General features: G+C 40.3%; 1 protein-coding gene across 1 annotated transcript in view; it reads left to right on the top strand.

Moving 5' to 3' along the window:
* The first annotated feature begins 1509 nt into the window (after positions 1–1509).
* Positions 1510–23881, top strand: part of LOC124119058 (serine hydroxymethyltransferase, mitochondrial-like) — a 31850-nt gene continuing 9478 nt past the window's right edge. The window contains exons 1-7 of the mRNA XM_046481447.2: positions 1510–1607; positions 15682–15816; positions 16970–17049; positions 19604–19804; positions 21684–21765; positions 23053–23175; positions 23355–23494. Of these exons, the coding sequence (XP_046337403.2) occupies positions 1569–1607; positions 15682–15816; positions 16970–17049; positions 19604–19804; positions 21684–21765; positions 23053–23175; positions 23355–23494 (800 nt within the window). The 5' untranslated portion in view covers positions 1510–1568. The remainder of the gene's footprint in view (positions 1608–15681; positions 15817–16969; positions 17050–19603; positions 19805–21683; positions 21766–23052; positions 23176–23354; positions 23495–23881) is intronic.

Raw genomic sequence — 23881 nt, forward strand, 5'->3', positions numbered from 1 at the left:
CATTGAGAATTAGAATAACAGTAAAATGAAACAAAATGTGTGCCAAATTCAGATAACCGAACATATTACCTGTAATCAAAGACATAATTTGGATAGTTTAATGACTTAATAAAAATGTTACAGCCAATTTTGTCAAATTATGCATTTTCCCTTTAATTTATGCAATTTTGACCCCCTGAAAATTCCTGCACACACTTGCAAGCTTACTACCCAATGTAAATTGTGTACAGATACCTCCTTTATGCAATAGAAAAGGTTTAAGGTATACAGGAAAATGTGGGAACGAAAATCTTAACTAAGCCTCTTTTCCGCTGGTGGCCAACTGACTAGATACAGACTAGTAAGGCTGGGACGGGTAACTCGGGTACTCGGGTTGGGTGGGTTCTGAGTAGGACCCGGGTACCCACAGGACTACCCGAACCCGTGGTTAGTCACGTGATATATTGTTTAATGACAAACATTATCTAAAACTCTATGGTTACAGTATAAGTCACTAATGCACCCATTCCTTCTGACTTTTATATGTTTGAATGAAGATAAAACTTCATGCAGTAAACTTCAGTGTATGCATGATCGTTTTACACGGGTATCTGAATACATTTTGCCAGGGCTAAGGTCAAACTTTTCCAAATCGGACAGTTTGTACCTATCTCTAAATTATCTACAGCGGGTACCCGCGGGTAGGGTCTTGTAATAGGTTGGTGGGTACCCGGGTAGTACATTTGGACTCGTCCCAGCCCTACAGACTACCTGTAAATGCATTTGTGTACACTTATATCATTTCTCATGTTCAATACGCTGATAAATGTATGAATGGCTATAGAGTGAGTGAGTATGGTTTTACGCCGCAATATTCCAGCAATATCACGTCGGGGGACACCAGAAATGGGCCTCACACATTGTACCCATCTGGGGAATCGAACCCGGGTCTTCGGAGTGACGGGCGAACGCTTTAACCATGTATAGGCTACCCCACCGCATCTATATCTAGTGTGCGGTGAGGTGGCCTATACATGGTTAAAGCGTTCGCCCGTCACTCCGCACCTATATCTAGTGTGACCCGTGAAGATTCCGGGGTAGAATAGGTCTTCAGCAACCCATACTTGCCGTAAAAGGCGACTATGCTAGTCGTAAAAGGCGACTAACGGGATCGGGTGGTCAGGCTTGCTGACTTGGTTGATACATGTCATCGATCCCAATTGCGTGGACCGATGCCCATGATATTAATCACTGGATTGTCTGGTCCAGACTCGATTATTTACAGACCGCCGTCATATAGATGGAATATTGCTGAGTGCGGCGTTAACAACACACCAACCAACCAACTATATCTAGTGTAAGTATCTATCATTGTGTTGCCATGTGTCATCTATCTAGATGTATAAGGGGTTATCTTTACAAGTCCTTAAGATTATCGCGCCATTCAATTGACGATTTATCTGGCTGGGAAATCTCCACTAAATGATAAAACGTGACTGGAATACAATGTCTTTGGGCGACCTTCACATTGGTCCTGTGATGCGGCCTTGTCCTTAGACCATGTAAATCTTGAGAGGTCACTTCCCGCAATGTTGGCTGTGTGGAGAACTTTGTGTGTCGGATCTCGGGTAAGAACAAATATACCATTGCTAAATTGAAGGAAAATATATTTCATGTAATATTATCTTCTGCGTGCATTTTAATGCCAATAATGTCTTTTCAGGAAATACGTCCCTAATATTTGTTATTGTTTTCAGAGTTAGGTGACGACACCTGACAGACAAAAATAGAGACTCCACTACTGTTACGCTAATTTCAGTATTTGTGCTCAGTGACAATGTCACAAATTAATATGTATGTTGTATGAAACACGTAGACAGTGGAATATTGGTAAACTGGCGAGTCTTCGAGAGTAGTTTAGGCTGCAGCTGGCACAAGTCTCGGCGACTGTTCGCCCTATTTACGAGACACATGGCAATACTTCTTACCTCTTACCTACACCACTTACCTCCCTTATCTATCCATCTACGATTTATTATGATTATTGGAATCCTTTGCAGTTCCAGTGCTCACCAAATTTATAGAAATGGCGGTTTGAGTATTTCTTCAAACCAGTAGTTTATTTTATTCCTCAGCCTGGAGTGATGTGTGTTGTTGTTGACAATACTGAACATGAATGTGTGCGTATTCAAGTTGCACACGTTACACAACAGAGTGATGAAATGCCCCAGCTCTGTGGCAACCATGCCCGAGGTTTTATGTGACAGTCTTTCCACGTATGCATGGAGGTATTTGCTGTCTTCCACATGGATAATGAATAAGAGCTTTAATACTCACACTGTTCCTGTTCATATAAACCTGATGCAAAAATATTCTATTGTCTGATTGAAAGTTAATAGAGCGAGTATAACAAGAATATCAAATCTTTTTAAATACTACTATAACATATTCAGCCTTATTGTAAGTAAGGTACACAGCAAGCCTGTTGATAATATCCATATGTAGGACACATATTTAATGATTTCAGATGCTTGGGGGCGTTGTTGACACATATTATTTTAAGTTTATTTATCAAAAGAAGTTAAAGAACACCAGATTCTTTCATATTACTATAGTTAATTGTTGACCTGTGTCATGACGTCAAGTCTGTCATGTTGACCTGTGTGATGATGTCACGGCCTGTCATGTTGACCTGTGTCATGACGTCAAGTCTGTCATGTTGACATGTGTCATGATATCACAGCCTGTCATGTTGACCTGGGTCATGGTATCACTGCCTGTCATGTTGACCTGGGTCATGGTATCACAGGTTGTCATGTTGACCTGGATCATGATGTCAAGGCTGTCATGTTGACCTGTGTCATGACGTCAAGTCTGTCATGTTGACCTGTGTCATGACATCCCCTTTTTGTTGACCTGTGTCATGACATCACCTCTTTGTTGACCTGTGACACGTCACAGTCTGTCATGTTGACCCGTGTCATGACATCGCAGCCTCTTTGTTGACCTGTGTTATGACATCGCAGCCTCTTTGTTGGCCTGTGTCATGACAACAAGTCTGTCATGTTGACCTGTGTCATGACGTCTCAGCCTCTTTGTTGATCTGTGTCACAACATTAGCCTGTCATGTTGACCTGTGACATGACATCACAACCTCTTTGTTGACCTGTGTCATGACATTGCAGCCTCTTTGTTGACCTGTGACATGACATCACAACCTCTTTGTTGACCTGTGTCATGACATCACAACCTCTTTGTTGACCTGTGACATGACATCACAACCTCTTTGTTGACCTGTGTCATGACGTTGCAACCTCATTGTTGACCTGTGTCATTACGTCACAGCCTTACATTTTTGACCTGTGTCATGGTACCATTCACCTGATGAACGAGCAGGAATATACTCTGAAATTTTGTGTCCTCGTAATAAAGAAACTGACATCCATAAATTCTCTTCCTCACAAAATAACAGTATTGTCCTGAAGTTGTCTGCCAGGGGCACTTAGTTTGGAATCCTGGCTACAACCCTGACATGTGAAAAAAGAGAGTAAGTGATTTTGCTAGAGATGTCCCAGAAAAACATCTGATCTGAAACACTAAGAACAGCTTAAAAAACCCACATGACATACAGTGGCTTTTAAAAATTACTGTAATTGTAAAATCTGATGTTTCCCAGTTGCCAAGGTATCTCATAATCTGTGCAATGCATGACTTGTCTGTGGCATTTGTCTTGTTGTCAAGGAAGAAAGTATGTTCTTTGGTATAGCCTGTCTCACACACAGAGAGGTGTACAGGCACTCCACTAGAGCTGAGTATCGACTGGTATTTTGTGATACAATTTGTATCACGATACAGACTGAACATATTACTGGTATCACGATACACCACATCAAATAGTAAGACATAATGAAATCACTGAAATATAGCTCTAATACCTCTTTCTTCATACATGTATTTATTGTTATCTCAAAACTTTAACAAAGAAAATCGCAAGAACAAAACAGTTTTAAATGAAGGGATGGTTATTTAATGTAACAGTTATTCGGTATGTCCCTCGCCACAACATCCTCGTGTTCTGCCAAGCTTACAGGTGGCGCTATGCTACTTTTGCCATAATGGGAGGTAACTCTATTAGTTCCTGTTCTATTTATGGCATATCGCGATCTCACAAACTAACAATTAAAGTATCGTGTGTACCTAAGTATCGATGACAATGTCATCATGACATCAAAGGTATCTGTAAATCATTACACCCCTACACTTGATGTTACATAGGATTTGCTTTTCTGCTTCCTGTTCATCCTTTGTGTATATAATGTATTATCCATCTGGTCTGGGTATAAGCATGTGCTAGACATGGAAGATTTGAGTTATTTCTACTTACAAAATCCTGTCTGGGAGCTACCATGCAACGACCTTTGCACAAGCGGTTGCATAAGATTCATGTGACTATAAACGGTGAAGTAGATCAAGTAGGTCATTAGCAGGCCTCAGACGAATAGTTCTACTGCGACACATGTACAATGGTGATTGTTAACATGTTGACTGGATCTTGTCATTCCTAAAGATGGACTGTCATCAGCAGTGTTCGAAATAGTTTTAAAACCCGACAAGACAGTTGGGCAGGTGACCCATAAGTGTTGCCTGCCCATCTTTAATGTACCTGCCCACATTCAGGCATTATAAATATTGAAAACAGCAAAAACTAAGAGACAAGCCATGTCTTGATTCAGGTGAAATAATATGCAAACAATTTCTTGAGAATCTACAAGAGGCTATGATAGTCTGAAGTAGTCACAAGTAGTCTGAAAATTATCTGCCAGATAGTCGGACTGATTGTGGAAAATTTCATGCAGCCTGACAGAAAAGTTGCCAGTCACGGGCAGGCAGTTATGTTGGACACTGGTCATCAGTGGAATGCTGTCTTGTTTCAGTCAAGAGGAAGTTAGGTGATCACCATGTATTTTTTTGTTATTGGAAATGTGTTGTGAGAGTTTGGTTTTGTGCTTCTTGCAGTAATATTGCCACATTCCCAGAGGCACCAGAAATGGGTTTCATGCATGGTACCCACAGACCAGCACCCGGGCTTACAGCATAATTCAGGGTTAGAATTGAACACTAGCCTGCTGGCCAGGGGCTTGTACAAATTCCTACGGGCTATTACAAATTTACAAATAGTTTTGCCATTACATGGGCAATTTATCTTGCCTGAGCCAGTAAAGCCTTTGAGTTCAGTTCTAACCCTGAAAACAAAGTAGCGCTTTCACCACAAGATTACCTCACTACTCCCATTCTTATTTTTTTAATAAAACAATAGTCAACAGTTATCATTGGAGGGACATCATGCTTTAATCCTTTGGGATAAACTTTTAAGAAAGAATACTGCAGCTCTGTTGAGTTATGAACAATTGAAAAATACTCACCACCAAAAGATACGCAATCAACAGAAACAATTATAGAGAAGTATGTACGTCAAGAAGACATTTCCAATGCGTACCACTTAATGACAAACTAACAATCAGTCAAGTGTTAACACAGACTGTCATTATTCTTATCACAGATATGCTGCACATACTGTCCAAACTTTACACGCTGATCCTGCACTAGAAAATTGGTGAATCTCGAGTCATGGATCTGTGACGCCACATGTGATGCATTCACGAGTGTCGGTTCACACAACATACCATTATGGTTGTTTGTGCATCAAACCAATCTAATATCTCTTGAATATATGTAATTTTTCATATATTAACCAACATGTGTGGCATTCATGTTTCTTTTGTTGGTGAGTATATTATATGACTCGCGGACAGTCTTCCCCTGCAAAAATGACTCCACACATTGTCGGGGGAACGGGTGGCCCAGTCGTCTAAGGCGCCGTGATTCACTCACTCACTCACTCACTCACTCACTCCACACATTATCATGCACCTGCGTGGCTGTTGGTCAGGTGATAGTGATACTGGTTTTTGGTCTATAGTGCCCACTTATAATTGCTGTTTTGTGTATGGTATGCAGTCAAATACTACGTCATATTGCTTCAGGCGGACAAACAGGAGATAACAAACATGGTCAATGAAAATGTGAAATTTGCGATAAAACATGATGACATGATGATTTACCATTTCATTTGTATTTCCTGTTCTGCTAGGCATTGTTTTATATGCTGAGATTAAAATTACCTTATGCATTTGGCTTGTAAACAAAGCCGAAAATAGCAATCAGCTGTATACAGATTTTCTTCTAATCTACCGGTGATTCACTTGAAAAATACACAATGATATGACCAAAGATAATTTAGACGCAATGATTGGAAGAAACAGTATATGAAACTTTTATTTTTAAGGAATAATACATTCTATTGTTATATTTTAGTTTCAGATTTTACTGTATATACAATTAAAATAACTATAAGTGTAGCACTTTGGTATATTGGCAGTTACTTTTTATGTATTGAACAGTTTCAGGAATACCGTTGAGGCTCCCTGCAGTCTTGCTTTTTTGATCGCAAAAACAATATGGTGACAAATAATAGTCAAACTGCAACAAATTCGAGTTTTAACGAGTTAAAGTATGGCATTTATGATGTACCCATTGATTCAAGGTGTCAAAAGCGGATCATGGTTGCTGTTGTTAATAATGGTGAGTTGGCGCCACCTGCCAATCAACTAGTTCACACATGGTTTCGCCAAAATTATGTCAACACTACTGAGTGAAATTTGAATCAAATTAAAAAAATGAATTATGAACATAAGTCAAAATATACAATGAATACTAAACAAAAATGTACTACTTTATGGATAACAATTTCTGGTTTACTGTATGTAGCGACATTTCGATGTAGATTCTTACACCGTTATCAAGCTGGAGTGACAACAACCAAGTGATGAGAGGTATATATATATGATTATAGATGATATAGCACTTTCTACTCTTTTCAGGCCTTAAATCCTTCTTTCAGAATTCACCCCATTTAATATATTACCATTTAACTTATCTTTTCTTTTTATATTTTAATACACTTGTTGTACATTATAGCCATAGTTGTTTAGTTTCTGCCCCTCTCACTTATATTTTTTTGGGTATGGTGTTTACCTACATTAAAATATTATTTATTTTCCCCACCTACCCCGACTGTGAAATTGCCCCCAAAACAGTTCAGTACAGAATTACCTCTCATTTTCAAGATGGAGTTAGAGGGAGAATGTCCAAAAAAAATAAATGTAAAAGAGCTATTGTTTGTTAAGTCTATCCTATGTTTGATGTAGCATTGTTTTGATTACACTGACTAAAGCCTAATTGTTAAGTTAAGTGAAAGGTATTTGTTATCATGTCAAATAAATTTGTCTTCTCATAAATAATTTGGCTTTTCTTTATTAAGTTTGGCTATTTAAGAGCCTCAAAAGTAATTCCAGGGACTATGTCTAAAAAACTTGATGTTAAATCAGGTTATATGTATAATACCTGAAACTTTTAGGGATTATGTATATTCCCTGAGTGAATCAGACATTAAATATATTCCCTGATTATACATATTCCCTGTAACATATATACATGCCATGTTGTGATAAGAAAATTGGAGTCCCAGATGTGGAAGGTAAACCCTTAATGAAGATGATGAGGATGATGATGATGGTTGTAGTCACTCCAGCTTTATCATGTTTATAACGGTATAAGAATCTACATCGAAACGATGCTACATGCAATTAACCTGAAGTTGTTATCCATGTAGTTGTATGTTTTTGTGATTTACTCACCAACTTGTAGAATGCCAATCCAAGAGTAACAATGAATACTTATTACCAGGTAGTGTAACATTATTTGTTACGGATTTGTTGATATATCTTCGATGACGAGACGATGTGTATTTGTTTGGAAAACAATACAATTTATGGGAGCCATTGATTTCCTCGTGATTAACCAAATCCGCGGTATCGTAAAGGGTGTTATAGAGAGGGATGCATATGGAGTCCATGAACACAATAGAACAACTCCACTCGACTCATGAGTCAACCTGGTATTGTTATTCAGGCAAGCGGAGAAATATGCAAATTGTTTTCCCTTAAAACAGTTCCTGCAGAATGAACCTAGATTAATCCCAGCTGTCACTAGGTGCAAGTCACACGTTGCTGAATGACCTTGTACTATGACAAACCACATCGGTCATTGCAGGATTTTATATCCAAAGCCTAAGACTTGATGTGCAAAATGGTCATGACCGATGCACCAGCATTCATTTCCCTTCTTCATCATCTGCAATTTAACCAGACATGATTGAATATTGAGAATAAAGAAATACCACAACTGATGTGTTTAGAAACTCACCCTTACAGTTCATCCAGTATGCTGGTACACTTCCCAAGTGCCTCTAGACAGAACTAGATTGAACTCTAGACAAATGACACTAGACAGGATTAGACTGTACACTTCACAAATGACACTAGACAGGATTAGATTGTACTCTTCACAAATGACACTAGACAGGATTAGATTGAACACTAGGCAAATGACACTAGACAGGATTAGATTGAACACTAAGCAAATGACACTAGACAGGATTAGACTGTACACTTCACAAATGACACTAGACAGGATTAGACTGTAAACTTCACAAATGACACTAGACAGGATTAGATTGAACACCAGGCAAATGACACTAGACAGGATTAGATTGAACACCAGGCAAATGACACTAGACAGGATTAGATTGAACACTAGGCAAATGACACTAGACAGGATTAGACTATACACTTCACAAATGACACTAGACAGGATTAGATTGTACATTTCACAAAAGACACTAGACAGGATTAGATTGTACACTTCACAAATGACACTAGACAGGATTAGACTGTAAACTTCACAAATGACACTAGACAGGATTAGATTGAACACCTCACAAATGACACTAGACAGGATTAGATTGTACATTTCACAATAGACACTAGACAGGATTAGATTCAACACCTCACAAATGACACTAGACAGGATTAGATTGAACACCTCACAAATGACACTAGACAGGATTAGATTGTACATTTCACAAATGACACTAGACAGGATTAGATTTTAAACTTAACAAGTGACACTAGACAGGATTTGTAAGAACCACTATCATAAAAATCGAGGTGGTCTGGTGATTTAAAAATGTGTGATGGCAGCACCAGGTATTGCTCTCCTCTCACAGAATAAATGGAATGGTGGAATATTTGTTAAAGTGTGTTTTAAACTGATTTTTTAAGAAGTCATGCAAATATGCATTTGGTCAAGTGATATTTCTGGGGCATAGGGCCAGTTGTCTGCCTGAAATATATGTTTTGATCGCATACCATCTCCCTCAATCTTCTCCTTGATTCCAAGAGTGGCAAGCGGGACCCAGTCATCTAAGGCTCCACAATACGCTGTGCAGAGTGGTCTCCCTTAGGCATGCCAGAGACCTATGATCCTGGGTTTGAATTACGTTTGGCCCAAATTATGTTTCCAGATTAGCACCATACCTCTGCTCGTGGGTTTCACCAAAGTGGTAAACGTCTGAGACCTGCTGTGCATGACATCAAGTTATCTCTCCTGGGTGATATCACTACAATGAAATGCATCATACTGCTTTGCAGACCATTGTGATGTCATTGGTTACCTGCATCAACCAAGTCAGCAAGCCTGACCATCTAACGGGATCGGGTAGTCAGGCTCACTGACTTGTTTGATGCATGTCATTGATCACAATTGCGTGGATCGATGCTCATGATATTAATCACCAGACTGTCTGGTCCAGACTCGATTATTTACAGACCGCCGTCATATATATAGCTGGAATATTGCTGAGTGCGGTGTTTAACAACAAACCAACCAACCAAATCATTGGTTACCATGATGTCACAATCAAATGTCTTCAGCAACCCATGCTTGCTGAAAAAGGTGACTTTCCTTGATGAAAGAGGCGACTAACAGGGTCGGGTGGTCAGGCTTGCTGACTTACTGGATGCATGACATCGTATCCCAATTGGATCGATGCTCATGATAACAATCACTGGATTGTCTCATCCAGACTATTATTAACTCAATTTATCTAGCGAAAATATTGCTGAGTGCAGCTTTAAACAATAAACAAACAAACACAATCAAATGACATCACTAATCTCTCTGCTACAGAAGCTGGTTAGCTGTACTTTTTACACTCGAGACACTGCTTATGACTGTTTACAAAGTTGGAAGAATGATTTTGGATGATATATAGAATCTCACCCTTGTGTCTTTATGTATCAATATGTCAACATATATTTGGTATACAAAGACACTTGGATCAGATTCTGTTTCACCTCACCTGTAAATATCAGTCCACTTAACTAAAGTAAACAGAACAATGACTACACCTGTCTAGGATCACTCTGTCAATAGTGGGGAGGAATTTGAGCATCCTCATCCCAGGGTTGTCTCGATTTGTAAGCACACACTTGAACAGCCTCTAACTTTGTTAAATGTCAGGGCACTCATTTTCACAGTTATTAGGATCCTGTGAAAATAGGGTTGTCAAAAACTGGCAAAAGCTTTGAAATAGATAAAAAGATATTTAAAAATCCCTGCTAATGTAATCATTTGCCTACAAGCTGGAACCACGAAGAGATATCTAAAATTATGAAATTGCCTTAAACATTTGTTAGTGTTGCTTTGTGGGGTTGTGTGATTTATGGAAATGGTTTCAAGGATGTTTATGACAGATTGCCTGCTTGAGTGTATTAACATGTAAATACCAGAGCTTCAGATACAAGCAAGTCAAGGATAGTGTTTGTTGTTTGTTGTTTAACGCTGCACTCCGCAATATTCCAGCTATATGACGGCGGTCTGTAAATAATCGAGTCTGGACCAGACAATCTGGTGATTGATATCATGAGCATCGATCCACGCAATTGGGATACGATGACATGCATCAACCAAGTCAGCGAGCCTGACCACCCAATCCCGTAAGTCGCCTCTTACGACAAGCATAGTCGTCTTTTATGGCAAACATGGGTTGCTGAAGACCTATTTTACCCCGGATCTTCACAGGTCTATTCACTCATTGAATAATTTAGTAAGTCTTATTGATAAGGCAACTCTGCATTTGAAGTTTGATGTGCAAAAACAACAGTCTGTCTATCAAGCAACGCATCAGTTGTCAACAACAATATGTCAGTCAGCATCTCAGTACCTTCCAATGTATGTCACCAACTGTTGCCATATGTATAACTTATTAACATAATGCAGATTGTAATTGGTCAATTATGAGTTGTATTCATATAGGTCTTCATGTGATAATCCCAGTCCTTGGCGCAGTCATCCATCACTTCAGATACACTTTGTCGCACCAGTGTCTTCTATGAGGATATAAACTCCAGTTATAATCGATTATGACTGATTTGATTTGATTTGATTGACAGCTATATGACAGCGGTCTGTAAATAATCGAGTCTGGACCAGACAATCCAGTAACTGACATCATGAGCATAGATCCACGCAATTGGGATCAATGACATGCATCAACCAAGTCAGCGAGCCTGACCACCCAATCCCGTAAGTCGCCTCTTACGACAAGCATAGTCGTCTTTTATGGCAAACATGGGTTGCTGAAGACCTATTTTACCCCGGATCTTCACAGGTCTATTCACTCATTGAATAATTTAGTAAGTCTTATTGATAAGGCAACTCTGCATTTGAAGTTTGATGTGCAAAAACAACAGTCTGTCTATCAAGCAACGCATCAGTTGTCAACAACAATATGTCAGTCAGCATCTCAGTACCTTCCAATGTATGTCACCAACTGTTGCCATATGTATAACTTATTAACGTAATGCAGATTGTAATTGGTCAATTATGAGTTGTATTCATATAGGTCTTCATGATGTGATACTCCCAGTCCTTGGCGCAGTCATCCATCACTTCAGATACACTTTGTCGCACCAGTGTCTTCTATGAGGATATAAACTCCAGTTATAATCGATTATGACTGATTTGATTTGTTTGTTTGTTGTTTAATGCCTCACACAGCAATATTCCAGCTATATGACAGCGGTCTGTAAATAATCGAGTCTGGATCAGGCAATCCAGTAATTGACATCATGAGCATAGATCCACGCAATTGGGATACAATGACATGCATCAACCAAGTCAGTGAGCCTGACCACCCGATCCCGTTTGTCATCTCTTATAACAAGCATAGTCGCCTCTTACGGCAAGCTAGGGTTACTGAAGACGTATTCTAACGCAGGTCTTCACGGGTCGACTGATCGGAGAGCTCAGATTTTAGGTATGTGGCAGGATCTATTTCTAGCTGTCACATATATCTATGCTGACACGTCTGACTAGGTGCACATATTGCAGGTTGTGAGGGATTTGTCCAAACTAAGTGCATTTAGCAGGCAAATTAGGGAACGTTTGTGACACATTACAACATACTATGTTACTGTTAAGATTTGTAACATTCTTAAGTTAACATATTTCCCTTGGCATGCTAGTCTGAATTATTTAAGATCATTTTGTTAATTTTTGTCTTTTGACAAATACTGAGATCGATATTGTATTCAGACTGTGAACATTAATTAGGTGATCACCACGATCACAGATACTGGTACACACATTAGCTGAGGCGATTTACATGGGGTAGAACAGAATCAAATACACTTCTTTCTTTCAACTTATCTTTAGTGCCTGTCTCTTCCGCACTAAGTTTATTTCTGAGTATAAGGCGAAATAATCTGGACAAAATCGTTTTGTTATTAAAGCTTTACTATGATAAAAGAAGTACTTCACTAATTTTACATCATTAAGTATTTGTATTATATAGTGACTGGTTCTGTGTAAACGAGTAACATTGCGAAAAATATACTTTTCGAGATGCAAATAATTGTGACAAAACCATTTCCATAATCATAAGAATCATTTACAGGTTTGCAGATTCACAAGGAATAATGCTAAATTCAGATAAAACAAATGTCTTAGTATTTGTTGTTGTAATGATCTGTTAATGAGAATGGTTCTATCAAGGTTAACTTGTTCCAACCACCAACTCCTATAGATATCTTGGCGCACGTGAAGATCCGGGTGGAATAGGTCTTCAGAAACCCATGCTTGCAGTAAAAGGCGATTGTACTTGTCGTAAGAGGCGACTTACGGGATCGGGTGGTCAGGCTCGCTGACTTGGTTGATGCATGTCATCGTATCCCAGTTGCATGGATCGATGCTCTTGATGTGAATCACTGGATTGTCTGGTCCAGACTCGATTATTTACAGACCGCCGTCATATGGTTGGAATATTGCTGAGTGTGGCGTTAAACAACAATAAAACAAACATGAAGATATCTTGGGGCCTTGGACAATTGCCACCTAGGACAATTAGGCAATTGTTCTGCTCCCAGATATCGTGGCTTTATCTTCTCACAAGCATCAAGCATGAAGCAGTGTGTTTCAGATCTAGCATCAAGAGTTAAACAAGCTGTTACGGAAATTGTTCATCTACCGATTATTGTTTTGTCGATACTCAGATTCAACCTGTTCTTTATATGGAGCGGATATATGGGGTGTTGCCAAAGCATAGAACATATTATGGCTTGTAAGATATTTCTTTATGTTTGTTTGCTAACTCCAAATGCTATTGTGTATGGCGAATACGGTCGCTGCCCACTCTGTGTAAATGCTATGTGTCGTTCTGCAAAGTATTGGCTGAAACTGACTGACATGGATGAAGATAGGATACCAAATCTTATAATAAAGAACGATATTTTAGAACGATAAGTGTTTCCATCATAACTATGCTCCTTGTATTTGTTCCATATTTTATTCTCACAGATTTGGAGTAGTTTAGCTTAGTCAAGCTGTTCGCGATAAACCATTTTTTATTATATGTCAGTTTTTAACATGTTGTGATCAATACATTCTATCCATCATGGAATAGTTCTATAAGTTTTATGTAAAAAGAGGTCAGGAGTCTCCCAGAACCAGAAAAATACCTTTCTCGTATTGCCGAAAAAAATATCGTAATTTTATAAGGCTTAGAGCCGGGCTACTAAAACTTAAGGTCTTAGTAAAGGTGGATGCGCTGATATTGATGTACGATTACGGCCTTGTCCGATATGGGGAAACAAGTGTAGAGAATGAATAGTATTTTACATTAGAATGTGAATATTGCAACGATATTAGACAACTGTACTTACCAACAACCTTTTGCCATAATCCAAATACCTATAAATGCAGCTGTCATTCCCATGTAGACAATTACTTGAGAGACTATGTAAATACCTGTGTTACAGCAAGGAAAGGAGACGTAATTATTAAAAGCCTGTAAATCTATGAAAGTGTACATGACATTGCCTTTTTGTCACGTACCACACAATTTCAAACGTATATGTATTGTATATGGGACAGTGGCCTTAGTACAAATAAAACACTTTGACAATATCATAAGCTTGTGTTTGAAAGGCATTTAGAAGTGATACACATGAGGAAGAGAATTTATGGATGTCAACTTCTTTATTATGAGGAACACAACGTTTCGGAGTATATGCTGATGAAGGAGTAAGCATATACTCCGAAACATTGAGTTAATAAAGAAGTTGACATCCATAAATTATCTTTCCTGTCATAAGCATGTGTTTATGAAATGCAATCAAACAGTGATGATTGATGGTACCAGGTGTTGGGTGCATCCTGCAAAGGCCAGTCAGTTGTTCACCTGAAAAAGCACGGGAACATTGGTACAGGTCAAAACAGGGCATTGCATAGAACATTATGTTTTGTCACTGATTTTGGAAATGTCTACCATTAAACTGTTTGAAAACTTTTCTAAGGCCTTGAATGTGGTTTTATATTTAAAAAGTAAATAAAATCAATTTGATGTATTTCTTAGAATTATGGTTAATTGTTAATACTGCATGAACTGCTTAAGATGATGGCTGATTTTTATTTTTGTATAAAGGTATGAAAGTATGTTTTTTCTATAAGTGAACATTGGTATAACATGAGAACACACAAAAGAAGGGTTTGAACATGCTTGATATGTGTCCATGTTAGGCGGAGTATATATATGTAACTTTGCTTCTGATACTGGGGAAAGCAACACATGATAGTATATCACTATCCCACCACTTTCGCATGACTATCGTGCCTCTTTTGCGCCACTAACACGATACTTACCGGCATTTTGATGCCACTTTTGTGGTATTAATGGGCCATTTTCAAGCCACTTTCGCGGTACTTTCATGGCACTATCACAAACATATCACAAAACTATTTCGCGATGCAGGGGAAGGAATTATGAAATGTAGTGTACAGGGATTTACTTTGGTCTATCTGTATTCAAGCCCAAGCGTCTCTCAGTAAAACATATTGGAAGTTCAAGGCATGAACACTGGGGTGCCAGGCTGTCGATATGTGACACGTTTAGGAAAATAATACTTTCGCACATTCTAATGTTGGATTGAATAAAGTCAACCATGACACACTGAACTTTGAGTGTACCAGAGAAAAAATATCATGTGTCTCGCACAATCTACAATTTTGATAAATTTAAGGATTCAAACACACATACTTGCAATGTAAATTATTGGCATGTAAATATAGGAAGCAATATTTTGTGTCTGCTCAAACCCTGCACATTGTTGTCAAAGTTTCCGAGTAGTGCCACCCCTTCCATGTACATGTAGGTTGTCATGCAGGCTCTACTCTACACTGTAGGTCGTGCGCCCCGAGCTGAGCCGGACGGTATGTACGGGGCAGGGGAGTCTGAAGGACCAGGACCCCGAGGTGCGAGCCATCCTGGACAAGGAGAAGCACCGACAGACACATGGCCTGGAGCTCATAGCATCCGAGGTAAGTGCCGTCTTGTAACCATGGTGACAGAGACTCTTCTCCGACATTGGTGCCTGAGTGATCAAGTGTACAGGTAACTTGTAAAGCCTGATTATGAAACAAATTATGAGACACTGATTTATGAAACAAATTATGAGACACTGATTTATAAAACAAATTATAAAACACTGATTTATGAAACTCTTTGATTGTGTCTACTTGTTTGTTGTTTAATACCACACTTAGCAATATTCCAGTTATATGACGGTGGTCTGTAAATAATCGAGTCATCTTGAACATCAATCTACACAATTGGGACATGATAACATGCATCCACCAAGTCAGCAAGCCTGACCACCCGATCCCATTTGTTGCCTCTTACAACAAGCAAGGGTTGCTGAAGACCTATTCTAACCCGAATCTTCATGGGTATGAAACTCTTTGAAACCACAGGCATTTAATCATCGTGAAATCTTTGTCAAAAAGATTAGGTTTGATATGGGACATGACTGGAATATGGCTAAAAGTGGCATAAAATTATATTCACTCCCTCTCTAATCAAGCTGACACCCTCAGCACATGGAGAACTTGTCACCTGTTATCAGCAGTCTTCCAGATTGAGCACTGTGGTCTGTCAATAACTGAGTCAGGCCCTGGGAACGTGGTGACTTGACTCCACAGCAATCCACACAGTCAGGGCAGGCTGACCTGCAGTCGGCCAAGTCCCAGTGCAGACCACTCTATCTTTATCAGCTGCAATTGCAACCAGCAGTGGCGTGGTGGGGAACATGATATTTTGTGGACTTTGTCCATCATAATTTCAGATGGGGCTCGGGTGGCCCAGTTGTCTCAGGCTCTGCAATTCAGAATCCAGACTGCATCCCTTACGTGTGTCTGAAACCTCTGATCATGGGTTTGAATCCCAGGTCACCCTTGAGACCGCGGCCAAGGACATGTCATGATTGTTTCAACTTTTGACAGGACATTCTTCTATGTCATTACTAAATCTATAAAAATCTTTAGGACGTTTTGGATGACAATCAGTCAGGAAATCCCTGGGACCTGCATCCTTTTGGGCTTTCCTCCGACATCATGTTGACATAACAGCAACAACATTTAAAACATCTTTAAACCACTCACTCACTCATTGTAGGCTGTGTGTGTTGTATTCCAGAACTTTGCCAGCCGGGCGGTCCTGGAGGCCCTGGGGTCGTGTCTCACCAACAAGTACTCTGAAGGCTACCCTGGTGCCAGGTGAGCTAACACAAACCATCCTGGACAGCTCTCTGTTGCTGAAGAAATTCTTAGTCTTTCTTGTCCCTGGTAACTTGACATCCATCTCATGCTGTAGATCCCATATCATTCAAGTACCAACCTGATGAATATCCAACAACACAGGGGGCACGGGTGGCCCAGTCGTCTAAGGCGCCGCAATTCGCTGTGCAGAGTTGCGTCCTTTAGGCACGCCAGAAACCTATGATTGTGGGTTCGAATCCCGGTTCGCCCCGATTATGTTTCTAGGTTTGTCAGCACCTGGCGGTGCTCGTGGGTTTCAGCGAAGTGGTAAACGTCTGAGACCTGCATCACTTCGGGCTTTCCTCCCACATTAAGCTGACACGCCGTGATATAACTGGAATATTGTTAAAAGCGGCGTTAAACCCAACTCACTCACTCACTCACTCCAACAACACACTTGTAACAACTAGAATGGCATTAGGCTGCCTGGGAATGGTATTCAAGTTGCCTTTGAAGATGAACAGTGAGTGTGAGTGAGTGAGTATGTTTTACGCTGCTTTTAGCAATATTCCAGCAATATCACGGCGGGGGACACCAGAAATGGATCATCTCACACATTGTACCCATGTCAGGAATCGAACCCGGGTCTTCGGCGTGACAGGTGAACGCTTTAACCACTAGGCTACCCCACGGCCCCCAAGCTGAACAGACTAGGAGTAGGTAGCCAGGTTGTTTTTTACAGTTTTTACGGAGAATACGTGCAGTGTCCATGTAGCAAAAAGTTAGAAATTCAGCAGCAGATCTGGCTGAATCTTGTTGAATCTGTCAGTGATTGTTTTGTATTGTAGGTTTTGTATGTGATGCACAAATGTTGAGATTAGATGCAGAAAAAGAATATTCTGCATCCCGAGGCTGCACAATATTATACATTTTACTTACAGCCTCATCACACCAAGGACCTGGGTTCGATTCCCGACATGGATACAATGTGTGAGCCCATTTCTGGTGTCCCCTGCCATGATATTGCTGAACTATAGCTAAAAGCGGCGTGAAACAAAACTCACTCCCTCACTTTTACCTACAGCGCATAAAGAGCTGTTATGGGTGTCTTATTTCATCCCTCATTCGTGACCACTGTCCACATTGATTCATTCCAGTCCCTAAAGTTATTATGTTCTACACCCATACATTACCGTATTTTCTTGAGTATAGTGCGCACCCATGTATAATGCGCACCCTCCTCTAGCGGGTTCAATATTTTGGAAAAAAAGAAATTTGAATAGTATGCGCAGAAAAAATTACACCGTACCCCTTCAGCGAAGTCCGGCAAATGAACGGGTGATGAGAAACTTCGTCAGTACAAATTCAAAATTTGAGATAAAAAATCACCAGACATGTTGATTTACCGTTTAAATTGTATTTTTTGTTCAGCTAGGCATTGTTTTATATCCAGGGATTAAGATTACCTTGTGTATTTTCTCGTAAACTAAGCCGGACACAGCAATCAGCTGTACACACGTTTTCTTGGAATCTACCGGTGATTCGGTCAAGACACACCCAATGATATAACTTTACAGAATTTTAATGCAAGGATCGGCAAAAGTTGTATCTGAAACTGTTTTTTTATCAGGAATAATATATTCCAATATCTTGTTAATTTAGATGCAGCTTTAACTAAACATATTTAAAACAATAATAACCCTAAGCGAAGCAGCTGATGGCTATTGCCGGTTATTATTTTTTACATGGAACCAGTCTGACCAGTCACCGTCAAGGCTCCCGTGCACGTGATCGCGAGAATTACGTGTTGACATAGAATCGTCCAACAAAAACAAATATGACTTTTAACGAATCAAAGTAAGGTATTTATGATATATGTATCCATTCGCTGTCAACTAAAGTTCGTTTCAAGGCGTCAATAGCGGTAATCTGACCGTGGTTGCTGTTAATAACAGTGAGTTGTGCAATCTTCCGATCGCTTCACACACGATTTCGCCGAAATTAATTAAAACAATATTAAAAGGAATTTTGAATAAAATTAATGAAATAAGTTACAAACATAAGTCCAGATATACAAAGAACACTTTTTAGCCAGACAGTGTAATTACATGAATAATTTGCGAACTTCAGTATGGATTTAGTGACATGGTATTTCCAGTGTTACGTGCTCACGGTAATGTCTTTCCATGGGGGAAAAAACTTCAAAACTCATTAATTCGTGTATAATGCGCACCCCCTTCTACACACATGCGGATTTTTTTTTAAAAAGTGCGCACTATACTCAAGAAAATACGGTACTTTACAGGACCCTCATACTTCCTGCAAGGACCCTTAAACCCTGGACCCCCAATTTTGTAAGTCAAGGTAAAACCTTGGATTGTTTGTATTGCGTCGACCGTGTAAGTGATTGTGTTGTATTGCATCGACTGTGCAGACAGTGTTACAGCTGTTGCCAGAATGGTTTGTAGCACACAGACTGTCTGTGTAATGACTGGTGGAGTGTTGACCTCGTGACAGGCCCTGATTAATTCTTAGTTCAATGGTAAAAGTTTTATGCTTTTTGTTCACACAGGTACTATGGAGGAAATATTTTCATTGACGAGGTTGAAACTCTGTGCCAGAAGAGGGCGCTGGAAGCTTTCCGTCTTGACCCCGAGAAGTGGGGTGTGAACGTCCAGCCCTATTCGGGCAGCCCGGCTAACTTCGCTGTGTTCACCGCGCTGCTGAAGCCACACGACCGGATCATGGGCCTCGACCTGCCGGACGGAGGGCAGTAAGTCCGACTTCCTTGTCTTCATTGCTATACCTGGTTACAGTGTATTTGTGAAAGGTCAAGTTCACTGGTAAAAGTCAGTAGAATCACGTGATTGTTACTGTTGCTATGCATGTGACGCAGGACATGCTCCAGTTTGAGACATTGCAACCCATCTGCACACCACTTGACTAACAGGTTGTTCATCGAGGGAAATAGACTTTGTACACTTATTGAGGATGCATTTTATGCCCCCCTTACACTACGACCACGAATATCCCGAATCACCCGGAAACTTTTAAAATTTGTGATGATTCGGCCAATAATGCAAACTTTCGTGGAGAATCAGTAGGAGGTACTAAGCAGTTACAAAAAGTTATGGCTAATCGCATTGAAAAATATGAAGAATGCCAAGAATGGGTTAAGAAACGTATGAATTACAAGATTCATGTACGAATCATGCAAAAATTGTAAGAATCACCTACGACTTAGTTACGAATATGCCGAATGCATGTACTAATGCAGGACGATCGCAACGAATAAGATACGACTAAAACGACACATCTACGAATAGTTTGCAAAAATCGGTACTTTTCCTGATACTTCGGCTTGTTCTTGGGTCCCGAAAGACTGGCCAGTCCATCATTTCCACCATGGAGGTTAAACGGAGAGCACGTGTTGCTCTGGTCCTGGTCCTTCGGGAATCATGTTGTTCTTACTTAATTCTTACATGATTCGAAGTTGACTCAGGATATTGATGGCTGTTTCGGGATGTTTTCGGGTTGAGGACAAGAAATTTTGGGAGCCATGAATCGCTAAGAATAGCCAAGAATGCAAAAGTATCGATTATGAAGCTGTTACGGAACATAAGGATTAATTACGAATGGATTATGATACAACCATAAAATTACAATTCAGGGACCCTTCCACAAACAAAAACTTTCTCACCGATTTGACGAACTCTGGTGAACTGTACAAATGTTTCGGAATTAATTAAGATTCATTTAAGAACTTCAAGAAATGATTGTGATTTATCCATGAACATGAAAAATTTCCTATTCGGGATATTCGTGGTCGTAGTGAAATGGGGGCATTAGAGTAGACATTTGTCCTTTAGCATATATCCTTTGTAATGTGATCAGCGACTGAGGCAGAAATCCCAGCATGGTCCAAGAAGGTTTAGAAACTACACAAGGTCATACTGGCTTCTGTGCAATGCATTTATTCTGATTCATTGGACATATATCCACTATTTGATTATTAATAAGTACCATATTGTATTTGACCTACAGGATCAAGTTGTAACATGAATAATGACTTCAGTTTTCACTGGGGTGGTGGGATAGCCTAGTTGTTAAAGCGTTTGTTTGACATGCTGAAGTCCCGTGTTCGATTCCCCACATGGGTACAATGAGTGAAGCCTATTTCTGGTGTCCCCCGCCCTGATATTTTTGACATACTCACTCACTCACTTAGTTTTCACTTCTAACCATTGCATAAATGATTGCATCTTGATCAACAGTATTTCACAGGCGACTAGCGGGATCGGTGGTCAGACTCCCTGAGTTGGTTGATGTATGGCATCGTATCCCAATTGCGTGGATTGATGCTCATGATGTCAGTCACTGGATTGTCTGGTCCAGACTTGATTATTTATAGACCGCTGTCATATAGCTGGAATATTGCTGAGTGCGGCGTTAAACAACAAACAATCAATCAATCAAAGTCTTAGGATATTAAGAACCATCCATGCACTCAAGGCTCAAATATAACTAAATATAGGTGAGCTTCTGTGCTTCTGGTTCTCTTTAGCTCATTGTGAGCATACCGTGGCTATGTCATAGAAATCTCTCTCTGTTACATCAACTGTTTGCTTTCAGAATGTCTGTTCACTTTTCAGCTTGACCCATGGCTTTATGACTGATCTGAAACGAGTGTCTGCAACGTCCATCTTCTTTGAGTCCATGCCTTACAAGATCAATGTATGTACCAACATAATATTGTGTTTGAGTGACTCTCTCTGTGGTGGAGTGGATAGAGTGTTTTGTTTCTATCGCTGCCTCGTCATGCAAAAAGATGTTAAGAGATGGAATTTGTTACCTTCCAGAACAATGTGCTTGATATTAGGGCTAATAGAGCTCCAGAACAATGTGCTTGATGTTAGGGATAACAGATCTCCAGAACGATGTGCTTGATATCAGGGCTGACAGGGTCTCCAGAACAATGTGCTTGATATTAGGGCTGACAGGGTGTCCAGAACAATGTGCTTGATATTAGGGCTGACAGGGTCTCCAGAACAATGTGCTTGATATTAGGGCTGACAGGGTGTCCAGAACAATGTGCTTGATATTAGGGCTGACAGGGTCTCAAGAACAATGTGGTTGATGTAAGGGCTGACAGGTCTTCAGAACAATGTGCTTGATATTAGGGCTCACAGGTACTCCAGAACAATGTGCTTGATATTAGAGATAACAGATCTCGAGAACAATGTGCTTGATATTAGGGCTGACAGGGTCTCCAGAACAATGTGCTTGATATTAGGGCTGACAGGGTCTCCAGAACAATGTGCTTGATATTAGGGCTAACAGGGCTCCAGAACGATGTGCTTGATGTTAGGGCTGACAGGGTCGCCAGAACGATGTGCTTGATTAAGAGCTGACAGGTCTCCAGAACAATGTGCTTGATGTACGGGCTAATGTGGACTTCATAACGATGTGCTTGATGTACGGGCTAACAGTGTCTCCAGAATGATGTGCTTGATGTTAGGGCTGACAGGGTCGCCAGACAATGTGCTTGATGTTAGGGCTTACAGGGTCTCCAGAATGATGTGCTTGATATTAGGGCTAACAGTGTCTCCAGAACGATGTGCTTGATGTTAGGGCTGACAGGGTCGCCAGAACGATGTGCTTGATGTTTGGGCTGACAGGGTCACCAGAACAATGTGCTTGATGTTAGGGTTAACAGTGTCTCCAGAACGATGTGCTTGATATTAGGGCTAACAGGGCTCCAGAACGACGTGCTTGATGTTAGGGCTGACAGGGTTGCCAGAACGATGTGCTTGATGTTAGGGCTGACAGGGTCTCCAGAATAATGTGCTTGATGTCAGGGAATGAGGATTAGATGGTCACAATGTGCTGATGGCATGGATGGGTGCCCAGGGTTGACGTTCACTCACTCACATCAAGTTAATATCCTGGACAATCTAGATCATATTCTTATAGGAACTAAACATGTCCATATTGAGATGATTTGAACTTTCTCTACTTCAGCCTGTGACCGGCTACATTGACTATGAGCAGCTGAGCGTCACCTCCCGACTGTTCCGTCCTCGCCTCATCATTGCTGGCACCACTGCATACTCCCGTCTCCTTGACTACAAGGCATTCAGAGAGGTGAGCAATTCACTGAATCTTTAAACACAGACACTAGATGGCCCAGTTGTCTAAGCTGCTGCCATTGGCTGTGGATAGTTGCGCCACTTAGGTGTGCCAGACCATTTCGCCCTGATGCTAGGTTTGATATGTACCTGTATACCTGGTCAATACTTGGGCTGTGTGTGTGTGTGTTGCAGATCTGCAATCAGTGCAAAGCCTACATGTTGGCGGACATGTCTCACATATCTGGACTGGTGGCAGCAGATGTCATCCCGAGCCCCTTCGAGTACGCAGATGTCGTGTCCTCCACGACCCACAAGACACTGAGAGGGCCCAGGTAATGAGAAGTAGACTCAGGGACACCCAGAACTCAACTCATGCCGTATTTTCTCTAATACTCAGAACTCGATGACTCATACCATATTTCCTCTAATACTCAGAACTCTATGACTCATGCCGTATTTCCTGTATTACTCAGAACTCTATGACTCATGCCGTATTTCCTGTAATACTCGGAACTAATGACTCATACCATATTTCCTCTTTTACTCCGAACTAGATGACTCATGCCGTATTTCCTGTAATACTCGGAACTAATGACTCATACCATATTTCCTCTAATACTCAGAACTCTATGACTCATGCTGTATTTCCTGTAATACTCAGAACTCTATGACTCATGCCGTATTTCCTGTAATACTCGGAACTAATGACTCATACCATA

The sequence above is a fragment of the Haliotis rufescens genome, unplaced genomic scaffold (assembly GCF_023055435.1).
Source record: "Haliotis rufescens isolate VD_foot unplaced genomic scaffold, xgHalRufe1.0.p SCAF_31, whole genome shotgun sequence".
Classification (NCBI taxonomy): domain Eukaryota; kingdom Metazoa; phylum Mollusca; class Gastropoda; order Lepetellida; family Haliotidae; genus Haliotis; species Haliotis rufescens.